Source organism: Neodiprion virginianus, chromosome 7, assembly GCF_021901495.1.
Source record: "Neodiprion virginianus isolate iyNeoVirg1 chromosome 7, iyNeoVirg1.1, whole genome shotgun sequence".
Lineage (NCBI taxonomy): Eukaryota > Metazoa > Arthropoda > Insecta > Hymenoptera > Diprionidae > Neodiprion > Neodiprion virginianus.
The window spans coordinates 24779910-24800888 of record NC_060883.1 but is presented as its reverse complement, the minus strand read 5'-3'; the positions used below and the strand labels follow the sequence as shown (position 1 = coordinate 24800888).

General features: G+C 43.6%; 2 protein-coding genes across 9 annotated transcripts; one reads left to right on the top strand and one right to left on the bottom strand.

Annotated features, from left to right (window-relative positions):
* Positions 1–944: 944 nt before the first annotated feature.
* LOC124309221 (steroid receptor RNA activator 1-like) lies at positions 945–2487 on the bottom strand. The gene is made up of 3 exons (XM_046772642.1): positions 2286–2487; positions 1491–1961; positions 945–1404 (listed from the first exon to the last, which is right to left on the bottom strand). Exons 1-3 carry the CDS (start codon positions 2305–2307, stop codon positions 1190–1192), a joined length of 708 nt encoding a protein of 235 aa, XP_046628598.1. The 5' UTR covers positions 2308–2487; the 3' UTR covers positions 945–1189.
* A 947-nt stretch (positions 2488–3434) lies between these two features.
* On the top strand, positions 3435–20552 carry LOC124309212 (uncharacterized). 8 transcript variants are annotated; one of them, XM_046772614.1, is made up of 17 exons: positions 3435–3677; positions 4016–4413; positions 4612–4767; positions 4861–5077; positions 5163–5288; positions 6297–9343; positions 9996–10010; positions 11265–11420; positions 11552–11720; positions 11829–12699; positions 12815–13132; positions 13228–13426; positions 13519–13700; positions 13783–13908; positions 14351–14497; positions 17990–18075; positions 18153–18367. In XM_046772614.1, coding segments are annotated over exons 2-17 (6186 nt in total). In that variant the 5' UTR covers positions 3435–3677; positions 4016–4043; the 3' UTR covers positions 18154–18367. The 8 variants fall into 8 exon arrangements, with proteins under 8 accessions (XP_046628570.1, XP_046628567.1, XP_046628565.1 ...); XM_046772611.1 differs by lacking the exons at positions 17990–18075; positions 18153–18367 and adding an exon at positions 18374–20552; XM_046772609.1 differs by having other exon boundaries at positions 4627–4767; positions 17990–18367.
* Positions 20553–20979: the final 427 nt, after the last annotated feature.

Below are 20979 nucleotides of genomic sequence, written 5' to 3'. Positions count from 1 at the left end.
CTGCCGGTTCAGCGCTTCGAGACACGCGCTGCTTCAAATCACAGTGATGCGTTTAACCGCCCCAGGAAAAAGTTCAAAGGTCATTTCAATCGAATGCGGTAATACTATCTTGACACACCGTTAGCTGTGATAATTCGTGGCGAAAAAATATCTATCAAGAAAGGGGACGGAAGAACAAGTAAATTATTCTCGAGCTTTTGAGTGAAATTCGGGATTCGAGGATGCCGGAGACATCATCGTTGTTATCATGTCGTGATGATGATGTGTATATTAGGGTGGTCCTTATTTGGCGGTCGGAGGAATTTTCATTGCGACGCCCCTTAGATCTGTTCCAAATCAATACAAAAAAATCTGTGCAAAATTTCAAGCCTCTACGTCGACTGGAAAACGTGTCTCTTAAGCTCCGAAAGCTTTGAATGTGAAATACGTGACAAAATTTCGAAATTTTCAGAGTTTATTCCTATCAGTATAAGCAACAACTTTACCAAGTTTCAAATCGGTCCCTCAATTTATACCAAACTCATACAAAACGAAACAACTGGTTACAACAACTATATGTATTTTAGATTTAAAACTTTTGGAGCTTAGAGCACGCCTTCCAGTTGACGTGGAGGTTTGAAACTTTACACAGATTTTTTGATAATGACGTGGAACAAATCTGGGGGGCGTCCCAATGAAAATTCTTTCGACCCCCAAATAAGGACCACCCTGGCGTGTATGTATTATCCATGGCGAATATGAATTCCATACAGTAAAAATGATTTATTCTTTTTATCTCCACCGAAACAGTGGAATCGGTGCTTTCGTAAATTTCTGCATATGAAGTGGATCGTACGCAACATTTAACTCGCAACTACAGATTGCGCAAATTCTATACGAATCGCATTAAATGAATGATAAAATTTGGAGATTCTATGATATGGAGGTAGAAAAGAATTAGTGCATTCAATTTGTGGTACTGTATATTTACTGATATTCAAACAATAATCACCTCGCATTCTACCAAATCACAGTCTTGGTGCGCCATGCGCGTTTAATACATCTTGTAACTAGTTTGAGGAATATGCAAAATGATCTTGCCGTCGGTAATAAATACTTTGACAGTGATAAATTCATCCTAAAATAACGATAATATGCGTCATCAGATGTATACATATGCGGTTTTCAACGTCCTATTTGGTTAAAATGTTCATTGCGCCGGCTGGGTGTCAGGAGCGATTTCACAGGGGAAAAGTAGGGGGCTCGAATTTTCGTCCGCCGATGGTTTGCGTTTAAGGTGTTTTTCCCGCTCGGCTAATATCATGTGTCTGATACCGGGAATCCACGAACTGCACAACGCTGTGTGATCCATCATCAAAGACACGTGAATTTTGTCCGCATTGTCGACGTCTTTTTTTCTCAATGCTGAAAAATATCACAAAGATTAGTATTATTGAACGAATGGAGCGGCTAGTATGCGAATTGTAATCTGTTCGAAAAATATACCCAACCATTGGATAGTTCGAGAATACTATGCCGAATACTTTCGCCGAGTTTATCTTCTACCCAGGCGGTTTTCATGATGTTCAATCTCCGCCTAATTTCATCTCCTTCGCCTTTAAGTTCCTCATTCTCATTTATCACCTTCTCAAAGTTGTCCAGTGACTCGGTCAGGGCTTGCTCTTTGTCGATTCCAGTAAAAAATGCCACAGTCGTCGGAGGAGGTCCTGCGCTCAATCTTCTCCCAGTCAAAGGAGGCGGAGGAAGGTTTGCCGGTGGGGGATTCAGTGGCTGATTAGAGTCAAAACTGGACGTCGGGGGAGTGGAACCCAGTGGGAAGGCTACTCTTTTATTCAGAATTCTCTTCGTCGGACTGGAAGACGTAGTCGGGGACTGGGAATAGGCCCATTTCGGCGGATCATTCCACCCAGGATCGTGCGAAGACGTTAGAGACTTTTGTGTAGATATTGGAATTGGTTCACCTGCAGAAAGATGGGTGAGGATTACAAAGGGTTCTGTAAATGTTCGATCTCTGTCAACCCAGGTGCAATCAATGAGACAATTATCAATCGATACTATGCCAACACTAGCAACGATTTCTAATCTAATCGTAACCCAGAATGGGTATTGTCATAGAGTTAGAAATTAAGTAGATAAGAATTAGACAAACAGCAGGCTGCTCTATCACACAGCTGGGTAGGTATGAAATTCCAGAGTGGTCGTCATTTTGGTTATGTCGTCGACTGTGTTTGCGTTGTGATTGGTGAAATAGCTCGGATGTAATTCTACCGGCGTGAATACCTTACCTGCGGTGGGTTTTTTGTCCATTTTTGGAAAAGTTGATCGACAGCGGACACCGGCAGAGATTGGCCAAAAGATGTGATACTGGATGAGTGGCAATAGATGCCAGTTGCACGCACATGCCACTTGCCACGGTATGTATGCGTATGCATGCGTATGTACCGTATGTACACAAGTGTCGAAGTGTCTCGCTGTTGGAAAGAGAAAGAGGATTCCAACCACTGATCCTACAGATCTTTCTTCTTTCTCTAATGAGACATGCGCAGTACCATACCGGCGCAGTATCGTACAGCTGACTAGGTCGCCAGCGTATCGGACGAATGTTTCTTTACATGGCGCCGAAACAATTCATTTGATTTCTTGTTTAGGTGGCACCAAAGTAATTCTTCAGACGACTCAGTGGCGTCACAATAATTCTTCATATTTCTCGTTTTCAAGAGTGATGTTTGGCGGTATTGAAACTCAATAAATACAAGAATACGTAACATGTTTGATTTTTTCGCCTTATAGTAACATGGACAATTTCTCTGAAAATATATAATGATAATTAGCGAACGAGGCAACAGAGACACATTTATATCTTACAACCGGAATTGTAAGTATAAGGATATTGGAAACTTTCATTTGTAATACATGTTTTTATTTTTAATATTTAGGACCAAAAATTGTCAACTAAGCGCGTTTGAAAATTGCAGACGCTATCTAATTGGTGCTATATTTTCCCAGGAACCTCCTGCAACTGTTTGATTTTTGGTCTGTTGTTCCGATTTCATGGACCATTTTTAGAGATTTCTCTATCAGTCTTGAGATTTCGTCAGAGATCATCAGACTTTCTTCAGATTCCGGTCTAAGCCGAAACATTCTTAATAAGAAAACAACTTTTTTTTCCTCCAAACGGATTATTACAATTTCTTTAGATCTAAAGAAATTTCTTTGGGCCTGGCAGCGCTGTACCGCGCATGCGCCAGTAGAAAGAGATCGATAGCACCTCTCTTTCTATCTACAGGCCGGAGCTTTCAGAGCTGCCTCGTGTGCGCGTGTAAATTCAAATATCGAATTCTCAGCGAGATTTCTCGATAGTACGCGATACGACTACATTCGGAGTTTGAACTATTTGAAAGCGATATAGTCGATATCTATTTTCGCTTTTGCTAGTTCGACCGTCCACGCTACGTTGCTCCATATGATAATAATATAATATTCGTAATATTTAACTCATGCCAAAAATCTCATCGCACTCACGCACACAGGCAACGATCCGAGCGCAACAGGACGGCCTCTTTCCTCTCCACTACCTCGCCTGCTTGCGCAATGTCGTATTCCCTTGGGAGCAGTTGTTATCCTACGGTATTTACCTGATTTAAACGTCCACTCGCACGCCACAACATCGGATACTCGTAAGTACGCTGTGTTTACGACACGCAAAGCATAGACTGTCAATTATACTTCAAAATGAAAAAATATCCAAAACCTTCGCGTTTCGATGGAAAACTTATCCCCTCCTGTCGATGATCTCAGCATCCGTTGCGAGGGTCTAACCTCGAAACCCGTTCGAACTGGTATTAATTCGCCGCTTCTAATTACCCTGTTGGAGATTTTTCACCAGTCTGTTTTGTAGTTTATATACTTAGAGAAACAACGTTTTATATCATATAATTTTTCTCCAGTCGTCCTGAAACTTTACAATTCCGAATCGTAGAGTGTTTCTCTCACTTCTTAATACGACTTCATCAAGGTGTCAATTCTGATGAACACTTGCCAAAATGCCGGGCAAAGTGAAGGTCAAGATATTGGCAGGGCGAAACCTGCCGGTGATGGATCGCTCCAGCGATACGACGGATGCTTATGTTGAAATAAAATTTGGGAACACAACCTACAAGACGGACGTATGCCGGAAATCTCTGAATCCCCAGTGGAACTCAGAGTGGTACAGGTTCGAGGTGGATGAAGCCGAGCTACAGGACGAACCTCTGCAAATCAGGCTGATGGACCACGACACGTACTCTGCCAACGACGCCATCGGCAAGGTCTACCTAGATTTGAACCCGCTATTACTGCCTGGCACTCCTCTTCCGGTCAAAAATATGTGGACTCTCGAGGCGTCAATGAGCTCCAGCTCCAGCACTCAGGGAGGTCAGTAGTTAATAATACATGTAAAAAAATTCTATCACAAATTTTTACTGTGATCAGTTGCAAAATAGCCAAAGTTAATGACCATGACGAGCGATTCGTTGCTTCTCAGATGACCTTGGAAATAAGTTGATGTCTTGCCAAATATTTATGTTTTTGAACAACTAATTTGTCGATTTTGGCAGCACAAGTTTGATATAGATCCCATACCCACAGGCTCCGTAATGAATGGCTGGATACCGGTCTACGATACCATGCACGGAATACGTGGCGAAGTGAATATCATCGTGAAAGTGGAATTGTTTTCCGACTTCAATAAGTTCAGGCAATCTTCTTGTGGGGTTCAATTCTTCTGCTGTGAGTTTATATATTTGGTTTCTCTGATATCTCATTCATGAGTCGATTCTTTGATTAAAATTTATTTGTAATCTATTAATGTAATTTTTCTAGCACCGATAATTCCGCATGGGTACCATGCTCAAATCATACATGGCTTTGTGGAAGAGCTCGTCGTTAATGACGATCCTGAATACAAGTGGATCGACAAGATACGAACTCCCAGAGCTTCAAACGAAGCTCGACAAACACTTTTTTTCAAACTAAGCGGAGAAGTTCAGAGAAAAATTGGGCTCAAGGCACTAGATCTTGGAGGCAATGCCGTTATCGGGTAACTGCTGCTACTATTGCCGTATAACTTTCTGGGGATCTTTCTCATCTTGCATCTTGTAGAGTATATTTGTACCTTCTTGCAGGTATTATCAATGCTTTGATTTGGAAGGTGAATCCGGAATCGTAGCAAGAGGCATTGGAACTGCTGTTACTCTTGTCAAAATGCACGATTCATCCAGTGTGCCAGCGGAGAATTTGACCTCCGAAGAGTGAGTATATAACTCGATTACTTCGAACCTTCATATTTATCGTATCAATTTTCTCTGAAGTTGTTTAAGCCGCGTTTATGAAGTGCAACACCAATGTAAGAACCAGAAATATCTTGTTTCACAGCAATCGAACACAGGGTAAACCTGCCTATATTTTTGCACTTCAGGGTAAATCTCAAAGAAATGAAATTCCGGTCGTCATAATGATGGCAGATTTACCCGATATTAAATTGTCGAAGTTGCATTCCCCCCACCCCCCACGAAATGGTTCCATACGTTAACGTACACGGGTCATTGACTTCTACACACATATACTTCATTATTTGGTTGTGGAAACACACGGCATTATTTTCTCCTGCATCATTATATTTTCCAAAGTGTTTACATCTTCCGATATCAGTTTCTTATCAGCTGAGGTCTTATTATGATGCATCTGGGAAAAGTGATTTCTTGATAGAAGATTAGAGATAGGATTTTACCTCGGGCTAGATCGCTATTATAAATATATGAATTTTCATTTTCCAATGATTACCGCACTAGACTGATCTGCTTGTTCACCCGTGACTCACAATTTGAGTGCAGGAAGCAGGGCGATAGGCATCGAAGATTTGACGATTCATTCTCTTCATCCTCTTGTAAACGCATATTCTTTCAAACCAACTAGTAAGGACTCCTTTGGATACTCCCGATTTCGGATGAAAATTTATTGAGTTGTGTTGATTTACGCTTGATTGCGATATATGTAACTTCAACTTTGTCCTATCTAAAATATGAGCAAAAACTGTATTCTCTGGAATTGAGGAGGTGTATACAATTTGAAGGGAATTAATCTCGAGTGAATTTATTTATGACAAATCCTGACATTCCCACATGATATTGCCGTTCAAGCTGTCTTCACCCCTCGAATTCAACTGAACCCCGTACCCATTCGATCTCTGTACAACATGAAAACTGATTAACTGATAGATATCTCTTTTTGTACCCGACCCCCCGCATGCATACGTTTAGGCTTGCGCTGCTTGGCTTACCCCACAAAGCGAGTTTCGAATGCCTAGAATTAGACGAGAGTGTTCCCTTGCTTTCTCACTCCCCCGACCGTAGCCAAGCCGCGTCACTGTCAAGCCTGCAAACGACTAAAGTAAGCAGCAAGTTTCCGGGCTATGGAAAGACTCTGAAGAAGCGTTCGAAACCGTTGATCGTCGTGCCCAGCTACAGATCTGCCGGATCCAGCGGTAAAATGCTCAGGCATTTGTCACAGCAGTCGAGTTACAACAACCTCCGTCGGAGTTTCGATTCGAACATATCTTTGCCTGAGGACGCCGATGAATTGTCCCTCAGGTCAATCCTTGCTCAGGAAGATATGAGGGGTGAGATAGCGGGCAACAGGTTTTCCAGGGGATTAAAGAACCTGCGATATCTGCCGCAGAGCATGCTGTCAAAGAGGGTGAGTCAACTCAGAGCGAGGTTCTCCGACTCCTTTGACGAGGACCAGAGTGACCTGGACAGCACCTTCTCCAGCACCTGGTCTGTCAGCTCAGAGTCTGCCAGATCCTCGATATCCGACCTCTACTCACTTGGCAGGAATAAGAAGAGCAGCTCGAAGCGAAACTCGAGTGACGGCATGGCCGCGCTCCTCATCAGGTCTGTCCACGCCGGACTCGCCCTCGACAGCGTGATGGAGGACCACGAAAGTCCCGCACCATCGCCGATCAGGATCGCTTGCGAAGAGTTCGAGGCCCGGATGGCCGAGTCGGAAGCTGGGACGCAGTCGAGCGATCGGAAAGAGGAGATCGCGGAGACGGAGGCGAATGCGGACTTGACGTCTCGGAAGGGCTCCGAGAAAGTCGTCAAAAGCTTGACGCCGAAGCGTCGCCTTCGGGAGGAGGAGGAGGAGGAGGACGTTTCGTCCGACGAATCTGACACTGAGAGTTCGGAGGACGAGCCCTCGGAATCGAGCACGAACTACAACATACTCGACGATTCTCTGACCCACGGAGAGCCTGGATCGCCTCTCACGGGGGACGGAAAATTGACGTCAATCGGTTCGAAGCTGGAGGAGAAAAAGGACAGCTACTTCGATCATGAGGCGGGCATCTTCACTACTGTTCCAACCGAAGAAAAGAAAAACCTTTCCGTATCCAGCGAGCCGATGTCCTCCAGCACCGAAAGTCGCGGCTCGGATATCTGGTTTGAGAAGCGGAATTCCATCGAGGAAGCTGAGCTCATACCTCGCAGGGCAGCTTCCCCATCTTTTTTGCCACAAAATTACGGGGAGCTCCATATTCAGAGACCAGTACGCAACGACTCCAATTTCAGTCGTGACGAGAATCTCGATGCCTCGGCAGAGGCAGTAGCGAACGACGGCGACACGATTGCCATCACCTCCAGTATGACCGCCAAGGAAACGGAGTTCCTCGATAGGCAGGAGCGCTTCGACAACCCTGCAGATTCGAAACCAGCCGCTGCGAGCACTCCGACCGAGGACCAGAGTTGTGAAATATTTTTTCCGGACGTGGACCCTTGGGTGGATGCCAGGACGGTCAGTCTGCAGAGATCGGTGAGTCTGAATGAGAGGGCGATTCGAAGATTCGTAGCGCCCAGCAGAATCAGTTTGAAAAAAAAATCAGAGTCATTTAAAGCCGAAACGAAGAGAAAACTGAGTATTTTCAAAAGCTTGAATATATCGCCGGGTGGCAAGCACGCCGCGGATAGTAAAACCACTGCCAAAGAAGGGGTGGAAAAAATGTCGTCGAAAAATCACGAGGAAGCTGCGAAAAAGTCGGAAAAGACTTTGAAAAAGGTCGAAAGGAACGAGACAGTTATATATCGAGGGTCTCCAAGAGACAGAGAGATAGCCGAACCCCTGCAGAAGATTAAGCCCGTTGCAATAGTGATTGATTCAACCTCGAAGGAGGATCACAGTCACCTTTCGGTCCCCCTGCTCAAGGTTACGGAAGTGAACGCCAAGAGCAACTTTGGGAGCGACGAGGGTGCCGTCAAGCCGAAAGAGCGGTGCGAACCACGGCCGGAAATGGTAAGAAGTGCGGAGGACTTGGCACGGGTGGACAGACTGCGGAGCAAGCAAAAACGACAGTGCATGCTGGAGCTGATCAAAATCATCGACACTAAAATGCTCGTGCATTCTATGCGGGATCGGCACAGAAACGATTCGTCCCGGAGCCGAAAGCACAGGAGAGACAAGGTTGCTGCTAGTGTGACCCCTTCGCCCGATTCTATCCGAAAGCATCGACACCGCAGGAGAACGTCAAGGTCCAAGTCCCCGGAAGATTCCTCCATCCAGAGCTACGGGACCGGCTCGTCCTTTGCACGACAAAATTATTCATCGGCATCCTCGATCGGTTCTCGGCATGCGCTTTTCACCCCTCACAATCAGTCTGTCGGTAGCGGGGACGAGGCGAGTGGTTCGAGAGTCGGTTTTACCGTAAACCGGGAAAAACAAGGAACCCACTCAGGGGGTTCGGAGGCTCTTGAGAAAACCGAGGGTTGTTTGATCGCGATTGAACCGCCGATCGTTGAGCTCGAAGCCGAGACCGGGACGGATGATAATCGGGAAGACGCGGTCAAGATGCTGCAGGCGACTGCTTCGGCAACCCGATTTGACCCTTCCCAAAATCCTAGCGATAGTAAATTAGTTGACGTAGAGTTGAGCGAGCTTAGCTTTGGGTCAGGATTAGAACCTCGTACTAACGCTGGTAGTAATCTTTTAACGCCGGAGAAACTTACCATCGTCTCGGTGGTGCGCAAAAGTCACAGCGAGTGCAACTTGAGAGATGCGCAAGAGGGCGTTGGTACAACTAACAATACTAATAATGCTAACACTACTGACAACTCGTGTGTGCCTTGCTATCCCGATCCTCGTAGGCAGCAACCGGATGTCGCACCACCACCGGGTAACCCGAGCCCTGCGCCACCTTCGACGCCGACTCCCGCAGGCGTGAGCAACAAAATATCCAAGTCACCGGTAATTAAGGCCAATTCGGCCGTCCCGATACACCGGAGATCCAGCGACTCTGATCTCAGTATTACTCCGAAAGGTAGGTCTACCACATTCACAACAATATGTACGATGCTGCGTGTGCTGCGAGGGGGTGTGCGTGTCGTCTGCTCATTATAATTTTGCACTTGCTATTTATTACCTGGGGGCGTTTCTTAGGTATAAGTCTCGAGTAGAGCGTTGCATAAAACTTTTCCGAGGTAGAGGATAACCCATAACTTTTATTTCTTTCCTTTTTTTTCTTCACGCTACCTGCTTTCGTAGCCATCGGGACTTTTCCATTGACGGCGGACTTGACCTTTACCGTATCAAGTTCGTATAATATGTAGCCCCGTTTTAAATATCATAGAAAATTTCGTTTTACCCTCTGGAATCGAACATAATTGTAGGTGTTTCGGCAGGTAGTTTTATTAGCGTAGCACGTCACGCAACTCATATTTCCACTTTGCTAATGCTACAGTCATACATAGTAATCGGAGGTATGGAAAAGTCAGGGTTACATTTTTCTCTCACGTAAAATGCACTAATCAAATTCTCAGGATAATTTACCTCGTCATTGAATAAAGATTTATGTAAGTGTTGAACTAACGACATGAGATTGCCATAAAAAGTGGCGTACAATCATCAATTCAATGTTTCAAAAGATTTTCTTTTGATTTTTCTGTTTCATTCGGAATATTTCTCCCCGGCAGGATATTATCGTAAACGTGAGTACTGACGGGAGAATGCTGATGTTCATGTATCTTGACATTTTGTTTCTTTCTCTCGTTGTCGCTCTGTAGCGTGACCCAGTGACTACAATATTACTCGTCTACCATACGTTTGTTACTCTATCGTAACAGTAATATTGTCATGTCTTCGTCTCTGCCTTTACGCGTACTCAACATCGCGACAAATATCATCGGCAACAACAACAGATCAGCATCATTCTTGTGTACTCACTACCACCTGTACTAGTTTAACAAAGAGTGAAAAATACCCCGGAGGACAGTAAACCTGGTGGCCTGAGATGACAGTGATTAACAGCGTTAACAATAATAACGTATCACATCTTCAAGCTTATCAATTGATGTATACTCTTCACCTATAAACTATTTACTCGGTAAACACGAAAATTATACATGCCTCTCTGATACATCTATTCTAATTAAATGGCAATTATTTACTTCCTTAGATCAATGTATGCGTGTATGTCACTCTTCAAAGGATTCCCATATACCATACATACCTATACAAACAACGACATAAGTATAACGCCCTGAGAACACCAAAATATTTGTTTAGCTTTACCTTTTCTTAATTAGCATGGCTGTTAGACTTCTGCAAGATAAACTGTTCATGTAACGACGCCTTGATATCATCGTGTAACGCAAGTGTCCAACTTTTAAGATTATCTTACCATGCTATGCCTGTTTATACAGGAGTAGGTATACGCATGTAAACCTTGAAGGGGAGTACGTTTACAGGAAGTGATCGAAGTAGCTTGAGAGACAGATTTTTCTAAAAACATATTGATGGCCAATACGATTCTCGTGATAAATTTCTTTGCGTTTCGTCTATCTATTTTTAGGAGACAGTCCGGTCTCGCAATCCTTGTATTTTTCATATACGTATGTATTATTTTCTCTTCAAATGCCTTGCAACCGCTGAAACAAATCTACTTGTACGCGTGAAAAAAGTCCTAATGATGCAGGTTATACCGCATTCTGAGAACTTTACCTTTCACGGTTTATACGTGTGCCTTCGTCCTAATGGTTGAACGCTACACGTCAGAGTGATTCAAAAGACAGTTTTATATTTATTAGCATTTTCTGTCTCAAGATATTACCAGTAATCCTAATTGAAACCTTTTGAAATACTCTTCACGCGCACGTTATGTCTTGTGCAGTATGTGACAAAGGCGCGCTGTGAAAGACAGCCGACAGAGCTTATTCTGATGAAAGTATGCGATGTAACTGCAGGTAACTCGCTAACTGGAAGCGACAGGTCGTCTATGGGGGGTTATTTGAGACCAGTGACTGCGGTGGTCAGACCGATGAACCAGGAAGCACTTGACATGCTAGAATACCCCTTCATTACCATGCAGCAATACCCGCCCGGCTTTATACTGCACTTAGGTAAGACCCAAGACTCCTTTGCTGAATCGTAGAAGTCAGTTAAAAACACCTAGTTATGGAATGGGCGTTTTTTTTTTTTTTTTTTTTTCTAATTGAGCAAGTAAAACACTACAGAGAATACACTGTTCTAGGCGGTACTGTCAGCGCTAGGTCCGTAAAGCTTCTCGAAAGAATAAGCAACCTCGAAGAACCAGAGAGCCGCGATGCTTGGTGGACTGAGATTCGTATGGAAGTTCGCTCCCACGCAAGGGCCCTAGCTTGCAATGTGGTGTTGGGATATCGCGAGGAAACGAGCATATGGTAGGAGCATTCCGGGAGATTTTTGGTCTTTAGCATGCTAGACGAGGTGTGAGAGCTCTTGTCCATCCGACGACGACTTCGTAATGCAGAATTAATCGTTTCCTCTAGCGACGACGTCTGCGTCTTGAGTGCCGCTGGGACGGCTGCGGTAATAAACCTCCAGAACACAAGTCAGGAACCTGATAACCCGTTGATCAGTCGAATTCATCAGCGTGAAATCACGACCACATCCTTGGACAGGACGGACTTTGAGCGGGAAAAGGGTCAGCAGAAAGCTCAGCCAGCCAGCGCGACAAAGAGCGAGAAGGGAGACAAAAGTGACAGTGACAAGGGCGAGGGAAAAAATGATCAGACCGAAGAAACGGCCGCCCCAGACGTCAACGGCGTTCAGGATGCAAAGACAAGACAGTCCGACGGTACCGAGCAAACCTCGTCCCACTCAATTCCGCTTCCTCCGAGCTCCTGCAGTGTGTGTCACTTGCCATACAGCGAGAGCAGCGTACCTTTCAGGGTCAAGGTTCTGAAGTGCGCGATTTGTCGCCGCGGCAAAGTCCCGGACATTCTGTTCACCACCATCGAGCTGCCGGAAAGTATTCCGATAACCGGAAGAGGTTGCGTTGTCCAGGCGACAGTTTGTAGACCCAAGAGGGACCTCAGGGGCGAACTGAACGCCAAGGAGATTTCCGACGGTCTCCCCTTCCTCGAGTACGAACTCCACAGCCTCTTGCTCAACAAAATCAAGGTGAGGAGCATGAACGCGCTGTTCGGACTTAGGGTCCAAGTCTCCATCGGGGAGAGGCTCCTGATCGGGATGGCGACGGGAACCGCCGTCTACTTGGCGCCTCTCCCGACCCCAGCGGTACCCAAGGTCACTGCCGGCAACTCTTGGAGCGATGAGCAAAAACTCGCGGACATACAGAAGTCCCTCATCGAAACTGTGAAGAAGAACCGGGAATTCTATCAACTCAAGTCCTTGACGGTGGGTAATATGAACTTTGAGAAATACTTGCTTATCCCTTTTTCTTTCCCGCTCCTTTCTCTTGTCCCTAAATTTTCCGACCATTTCGATTCGCTTGATGTATCCTCGCTCGTAGGATATGGAAAACGGCCGAGTAACAACGTCCGACACAGACGAATCGGAGGATGAGATGCCGGAAATCGACTTGGGGGCGGGTAACAAGGACGCCTGCGTCCTCGAGGTTGACGACATGGAAGAAGTCGACAAGATATCAATGCTGATGGAAAACAGGCCGCCGGACGGCTTTCACGTTGTTAACACGCAGAATATACCCGGACTCGAAGACCTCGAAATAGTCAGAAACCTGCAGATGTTCACCCAGCTGTGGCGCGCTAAGATACCTGTCGGACAACCCGCCTCGGTATCCACCAAATATTTTGGAAGATTGTTGCAGGTGGGGTGGTCCGTTCACTGTCGTCATTATTGTTTATACCTTTTTGTCAGACCTCCTCGTTCATATTTCCCTTTTCTTTTGCGCTTGTTACCCAGAGCGTTTACTTCAAGCTGAGAAAAATGGTGCCTTGTGCTCTTTGCGACCTTCAATTCAAGGTCGAGCTCCCGGAGCCGGACGAAATACAACTCTCTGTAGTTGGAATGGCTCTTGGGTTGGGCGAGCCGACCAAGCTGAACAAGTACAAAAGAAAAGTTCTGCCGCATTCGATAAGCAGAGATCAGGTGAAGAAAACAGGTGAGCATTTTCCAGTTTTTCGCTCATTAATTATCACGGTATCACCGGGAAACGTTCGTCATCGGTCGCGTGACTAAAATCGTCTTCCTCAGACGAAAACGATCTGATATTCAGCCTCGACGAGGACCACGTTATGCCGGAGAACGCGGTGTCTACCGGAGCACCGAACACCTCGAGTCTGCACTCGGCAGGGCAATCCGGAAGTCTGATCCAGAGATCGAGGCCTCGATCACCCCTGAGAACGAGAGTGCATACGTTGCACAAACATAAACATGTAAGCTTAACAAAGGCGGACATAATGTTTTCATCGTTAGAAGACAACCAGGAGTCAATATCGTTCCATAAATTTTCTCAAGGTGCCTTTGAAGGAGAGATACGGCGTCGACATAACTCCGCTATCCTACATGCCCGGTGGAAGGATTGAGAGGTATCTCGGGAATTTGAACTTCTTCTTCATTCGCGAGAGCACAGCGATACGAGAAGTAAGAGATCGTGCCATATCCTTGTTTGCATACACCTATACAAGTATGGTGTCCAGTGGTCCCGGAAACGTCCTTAAATTTTCTTTGTCCTTAAAAAGTCCTGGAAATATCCTTGAATGTTTCTTGTGTCCTGGATATATTTTATTTTTAAGGTCACTGAGTAACAGTTTTCAAACAGTGGATTCCCACCTCGAATCGGATTTTTTTTTATTCTTTCCTACTAACAGGTCGCAGTAGAAATAACGTGTATCTCAGTGCACAGTGCCCTCTGCTCTCTGTATTCGTGTATTTTTATTTTTCCTGAACATCCTTGACTAACATGAAAATGTTCTGGAAATGTGCTTGAATTTGTAACGGATTTTTTACTGGACACCATGGTTAGCAGTCGATTATCCGTCGCCTCCAACAGACGGATCAGAATCTTTACTCGCATTTTGCCCAGGGTGGTGGGCTCAGCGGATTTGTTCACAGTTTCGTCACGGAGGTTCTTGCGATAGTTCGGGCCCACGTTACGGCACTCGGTGGAAATGCAATGGTCGCTTACTTCATGACACAATTGGTCCTCTGTCATAGTCCCCACAAAAATCAGGTGAGTTACACAAAAAATATTAAAATTTCTCTTCAATATTGCCATCGTTTATTTTACCCTGAGTCGCGAACAAAATAAAAACGAACCGACTAATTTCGCTAGAGAACCACGAGGAGCAGAGCATGTTTAAAGTTCTTCCACGCGAAAACTGTTTCGCTGCATGGCGCGAACACTGAGTAATTATCCTTGAAACCTTGTATCTTTACGAGAAGGGAACATTGAAGTAGTTTGTCATTGAAATTAGCGGGCTGTGCCTTGCTGCAGAGGCGAAGATTGAATTAAGATAAACCGCGCGCAAACTTGGTTTGAATAAAACGGTGTCTCGTAATTTATCTAGCATTTGATATGATTACGTGACTTTTTTCTTCGATGTCGTATTTCTTTTCGCGCTTCGCTCTTTTTTTTACTTTTATTATTATTTTCTTGCCTCTCGTTTAGATACTTCCCGCGGATCATTTGTAATTTAAGTCTTATCACGTTCCCGTAAGTTCGGAGCACCCCCTAAATCTTTGTTTTACCTTAGCCATTCTTTCTTTCCCACACATCTCCGCCCATCAATTTGATCTGAGTATGAAATTTTTAAGACGTCTCGCATTTGTTTTGCGACGATCCAACGACCGAACAAGCACAAAGTACGAAGTAAAAAGAAAAAAAATTACCTGCATATAAATTATCATCAATAATTCATACCGCCGAAAAAACAAGTAGGTATATTTCAGAGCTATCACAACATCAAATCCTATCATGACCCGAAAGCGGAATATTAAGTACGTTGAATTCTAAGCCCTTACCGTTTACCGAAATGATTGGAGATATCTTGTGCAAACTTTTTTGCTGCTTGTTACATCTGTTTACTTTCCCGATTTCTTGTATGATTATTATTCAGCCCACGCCCATGCCTCAAATTACATAAACAGTTTACGTTAAATGCAATTGTGCAACCCTTGATTATTTATTTTGTTACTTATATGTCTGATTCTGATCACATATAGAAATTTTTTTACTTCACAGGCATGCCTTTCTCATTTTGTCTAAAAAGTATCGTCAGCTTCGTATCATAAGCTCTATGATAACTGTCGTTATTACAATTTTTTTTTTTTCAACTCTAACATCATGTTTTCGATGTGTTCTAAAGGTCATTTTCAAACATTTATTTTGCAACGTGAACGAACGACTTTCTTAACCACCCTCTGTCCCCAATATTTGGAAGGGACCCACGGCGCGTTCGCCGATGCCTCATTTAGGTAGAAATCAATCTGACCCTGATTCTTGTACGTGTATTTCATACTTGTACGCATAGTCGGTATTATACCGCAGTCGTCACGTCGCGACGTATGAACAATGAATGAATCATTACATCACGCGTAAGGATAAAAGAAAACAAAGGTGAGAAGGAGAAAAGCGGTGTTTCTTTTATGGAGAAGGCGAACCGTGAACGTTTCCCCCTCAGTTTTCCCTTCGGGAAAACGTCGCGTTTTGAAATCCACCCCCAGAACATCCAAGTCGGTACGACGTTGATTGACACTCGTATAACTCTGAAACTTGGTGTCTGGAAATTCTGATACCTCTGCTAGTAGTGACATGCATCTAATTTAACCGTTCTCGGAATTATCTGCAGATGAGACTTTCTCGTACAAACCAGTAATTCACACGCGTCGCGTAGAACCGATACCTACACAGCCGCTTTTTGTAATCACCCGAGACCTCCGCTGGAATTCGTCGGAATGGAAAATTGCCGAAAACCGTGTCAAAAACCTTGTCAAATGCAGTATTTTCAGGCAATTATAAATTTCTGACGACGTGTCGGTTCCTTATTAACGTTTATACCTGTGTATAAGATTAATCCTTTTAAAACGCCGTTCATGCAGCCGGCACTCTGTTCTCTTCTCGTTGCGCGCCCCTCCGGTTTATTCGTTAGGTGTATTTGGCTCGAAAAATTTTCTAATTAAACTCAGATCAATCATCCATCTGCACGTGTATCCCTTCTTTCCTATACACGCTATACCTAGTCGGTCCTTTCAAACTCCTAATTAAACTGCCCCTCCTCCCCGCCCTTCCCTATCGCGCCCCTGATTACGATACCCGAAAGTGACGAGAGGCAGGCCGTAAGGTCTGCCATCGATCGTATCCCCTACGATCAGGACTCATGTGTCTCACAAGAAGAAACTTTCAGCTGCTACAATCCTGCCTCTGCATACGCGTATACATATAATAGCTTTTCTTCTCGTTTCTTTCTTGTCGCAATGAACTGAAGAAAAGGTGTAGTTTTTTTTCCACTCCGCGCGAACCGAGATACGAGTTCCTTGACATCCGTTGAAAAGCTCAATTAAAACTTTTCACCGTGGTACAGGTGTCTGATATTATACTACCAGATCGCGCGTGGTAATCAGAGAACGGCTCCTCATCTCTCTGCACCCCGTTAATAGTGACATGCGATAAATATACCATCTTTTCTTATTAGGGGCTGTTTTGGGTCAGACATCAAAGACAACGCGCGAGTTGTTTATAAATGTCGTCGAGTTTTTCGCTCAGCTTCTTACTACCACGGGGTAAAAAAATACGAGAGAAGAAAATTCGGTCAATCACGAGATCTTGTATAGGCCAGTCATATCACTTTCCCTCGGCCCGCCTTCTCGATCAACTTCGTCCTATGAATACCTTTACAGATAAATTGGTAATTAAAAGACACTGGAAATCAGATATGTTTGGATACCTCTTCAATTTGTGGGCTGCTATAATTTTGGTGTATCGTAACGACAACGAAATTCCTTTCCACGAGATGTCTCATTGAGCAAGTAGTGTAATCTGAGGACATTGTATGCGAAATGACAGCGAGTGAACGTAACGTAATTTCAGTTCAATTTTACCTACCTGACCTAATTATATAATTGCCACGTACCTTGTACAATTGCCAGTTAATTAAGTCGGTGGAAATCTTTTCCTTTACCGAAGCGGGACGTCATTCGTTCAATTAATTTCTCATATGTCTGTAACGTTATGTAATTTCGATAAAATATGAAAAGTCTGGTGTAATGTTGTTTCCCGAATTAGCCGAGTCAAAGGTACGGTAAACGAAGGTCAAAGGTGAAACGAGAGAAATGAAAAAGTAATAAGTAAGAAAAGAAAAAATATAATATAGTAAGAGGTATTAGTGGAAACCTAGTTACGCTTAGGTAAAACGGTTTGAAGAGGGACTGAGGGTCGGAGCCGCGACTTTTCTTTGCCACTGGAATGCTTAACGAGGAGAGTAAAGGGAATTTGCCTGGTTGGAAAAGTGGAACGGTAATTGGAGATCGTGACAATTGAATTTGTGTAAGAACGTGTTGCGAACACCTGAAATTTAACCACCTGTCGAGGTTAAAACCAAGTACATCCGGCAAAGAGAAAAATTTCTTACAACGCGTAGAGAGATTTACTCATGTTCTAATATTATTGAAAACTAAAGTTTTTGTTTTGTTTTGCATTTCTCAACTTTCTATGCAACGAATGCAGGAGTCGAGCTGCACGCACAAAGCTATTTCACCCACGACCGATGGACTTTGTTCGGTCAGCAAGTGCGAAATTAGACGCAGAGCATGGTGGGTAGATGGTTCCAACGACGTCGTAAAGTCGTTCAAAGTCTAATTGAATCTTCCGTTTGCTTGGACACGAACAGAAGTCACTCTACGAAACAATCGCGCTACGCTACTCCCTGCCGCTTTAAAGATATGTACATACGACATCGCCAGCTCTTCCCGAAACCTTTTGTTCCGCTTCTGCGGAGGAAACGATGCGGCGCTTTCATTATTTGCCAGGCTCTCGATTTCGGCAAGGACAGAAGGAGTACAATATTGCAGAAACTGGTAGACTTGGAGACGGGGAATAATTGTGTTGCAGGGTCAGTGCCTGATCAACGTCGGCGGGGACGTCGTTTCGGTCTCTTACTTCGCGGACGACAGGCATGCCGGGAACTTGGCGGGCTGACATCAGCTTCCCTCCTCGGCGCCGTCCTAGCCGAACGAGCAGCGTGGCCTATTCTCGACCCTCAAGGCCGTCGTCTCCGAGTTTCCTGAGATCTTGGAGGCGTTGACCGAGGATTAACCGAGACGAGGGAGGCCACCCTTCGGGACAGCTTCGAGACACCTTCGACGCGAGCGTCGACCAGCTCCTGATTCAAATCGTTGTGATCCACGGTGCTTATATGCGGTTCAAAATCCGACGAGATGTTTCCATTCGGAACTGGAATTTTACACCCTATTGTTCAGTTTGCTTCCCCTTCTCTCTATTTTCCCACCCGAAATTGAGAAAGATGTTTCAACTCACGGATACTTGTCGCGCTTTAGGGTGGAATCAAGGGGTGTTTTCACCGGAGCAAAAATTGACACCATTGTCACGTATTTCGTGAATACTTACATTTTATAGTACTGTGATTAAAAGAGATTACTTGACAAATAAACTTTACTTTGATTACGTGATTGCTCGTGATTTCTCATGATTTCTAAGATTACAGAAAGATTCCTGTAATCCCAGTTAATTTCTCATGTCCGTCAATGATTATCTTGGTGATTACCAATGCAGAATTTCATTCTAATAACACTTATTTCAGTGTGATTTCGAATGATATTGATACCTCATTGGCTACGGTGAAACACCACCCCTTGGGTGGAATTGTTAGAAATCCCGTAACTGATCCGGCGGTTGCGGAATGATTTGGACAAGGCCTGGAACTGGATGGCATACCCTGTTCAAACGCTTCATTCACAGCTGGCGAACATTATTTCACCGGTACCTAATTACTCAACCGATATCTCCATCGTGGTATTGCATGCTATGCAAAGCTGTTTTTTTTTTTCGTTTCTTTCTTCAATTATTATTATATCAACCGATTGATTTTTAGATAATTAAATCAATGTATTGTATATCTATACTAACCAATCAGCGTTCGTATATGGTTTAAGATATCGTTATCACTACGTCAGTGAGAAATTTTGCGATAATTTTTTTTTTTTTTTCATACACTTGGAAATTGCGTGTTCCTATCAAAAGTTTTACAGAGTTGTGCCAAAGTCCGCAAACGTGATTCACACATCTGTTATAGTGATCAAAATTTGAGAGCGAGACTGGAAGACTAAATGGCTATTTTAACATTTTATCAACACCCGTTCGCGAAAAGTAATCTCAACTTCGGGATGAACATTCTGCTTGCCGTACGTCGCTCTTTTTATACATCGATATGTGTAAACCACATATCATCACTCTTCCTCTCTATTTCCCTTCTTTCTAAACTCTCTATGGATAAATTATAACCAAAATGATTTCTTTTTTTTTCATACTGACGAGAGTTGGATCGATGTACGTACATACATATATATTGAATCTTGTTCATTTATTTTCGATGTCGGAAAATTTTTTCGTTCCGTCGTAGCCTGTATTATTATAGTTGGCAATAATGATGCATGTGTGGGAAAAAATAACCCCGAAAGAGCAAATCTAACGCGTGTGCTCAAGTCACTTCCCTTCGCGTTTGAAGGTAGATAGATAGATATATATATATATATGTGTGTGTGTAAACATACGTATATAGTGTACAGACACGTGAAAGTTTTCTTCTTCTTTCTGATCTATCAAGTATCATGTTTTGGTGTACAAAATGATCGTCACCTCGACGGAGGTGAGGAGATATTATTACCTTATTGTACATTATAAATATGAGTATCGTCAACGATGGAAATTGATCGATGTCAATAACTGACGCATTTCAACTACGGTATTCTTATAACTGGAAATCAGTGAATGTTTACTGAGGTCGATAAATTTCCGCTGATTCTCATTTACAGATTAAGGTCAAATAAAACTTGAAACTGCGGTGCTAGTCAACGACGATCAGAGAATAATGCTATGTAGGTAATTTAACGATAATATTCGCGAATTCGAAACAGTTGGACAAATGAAATCCAGAAAAATTTCTGCGGAAAAAGAAAAACGTAAATAATGTGAAAGTGGCGTAGAAACGATGCTATAGATAATGATGATAAAATTTTAAGCAAAATAAACGCATTGCAGAATTTCAAAGAAATCACTCAGGTATCTTAGATTTTGAATAATCACGCGTGGATGCGAATACCGCGAAGTCGGTTTAAAGTAACTTAGGCTTGAATCGATTGGGATCGGACGTGTTACACCCACACGATTAATTATAGATAATAGTTTTGCGCTGCCGAAACCTGCTCGCGCAGCGTCGTAACGTGTGTCTAGATAAAATCAGCGAACAATCAATAGGAAACATAAAAAAAAAATAGATAATTCCAGGGAATCATGTATATTATCATGTAAAAATATCATTGACCTGACCAGATTGTACATACATACATACATACACATACATACATGCAATATTATATTCGAGGAGAAAATATACATCAATGTTAAAAATGACATTTTCACGATAGATGTCGCGTCGTATCCGGTGCAATTACACTCTCTATAATTGAAGTATATCATGA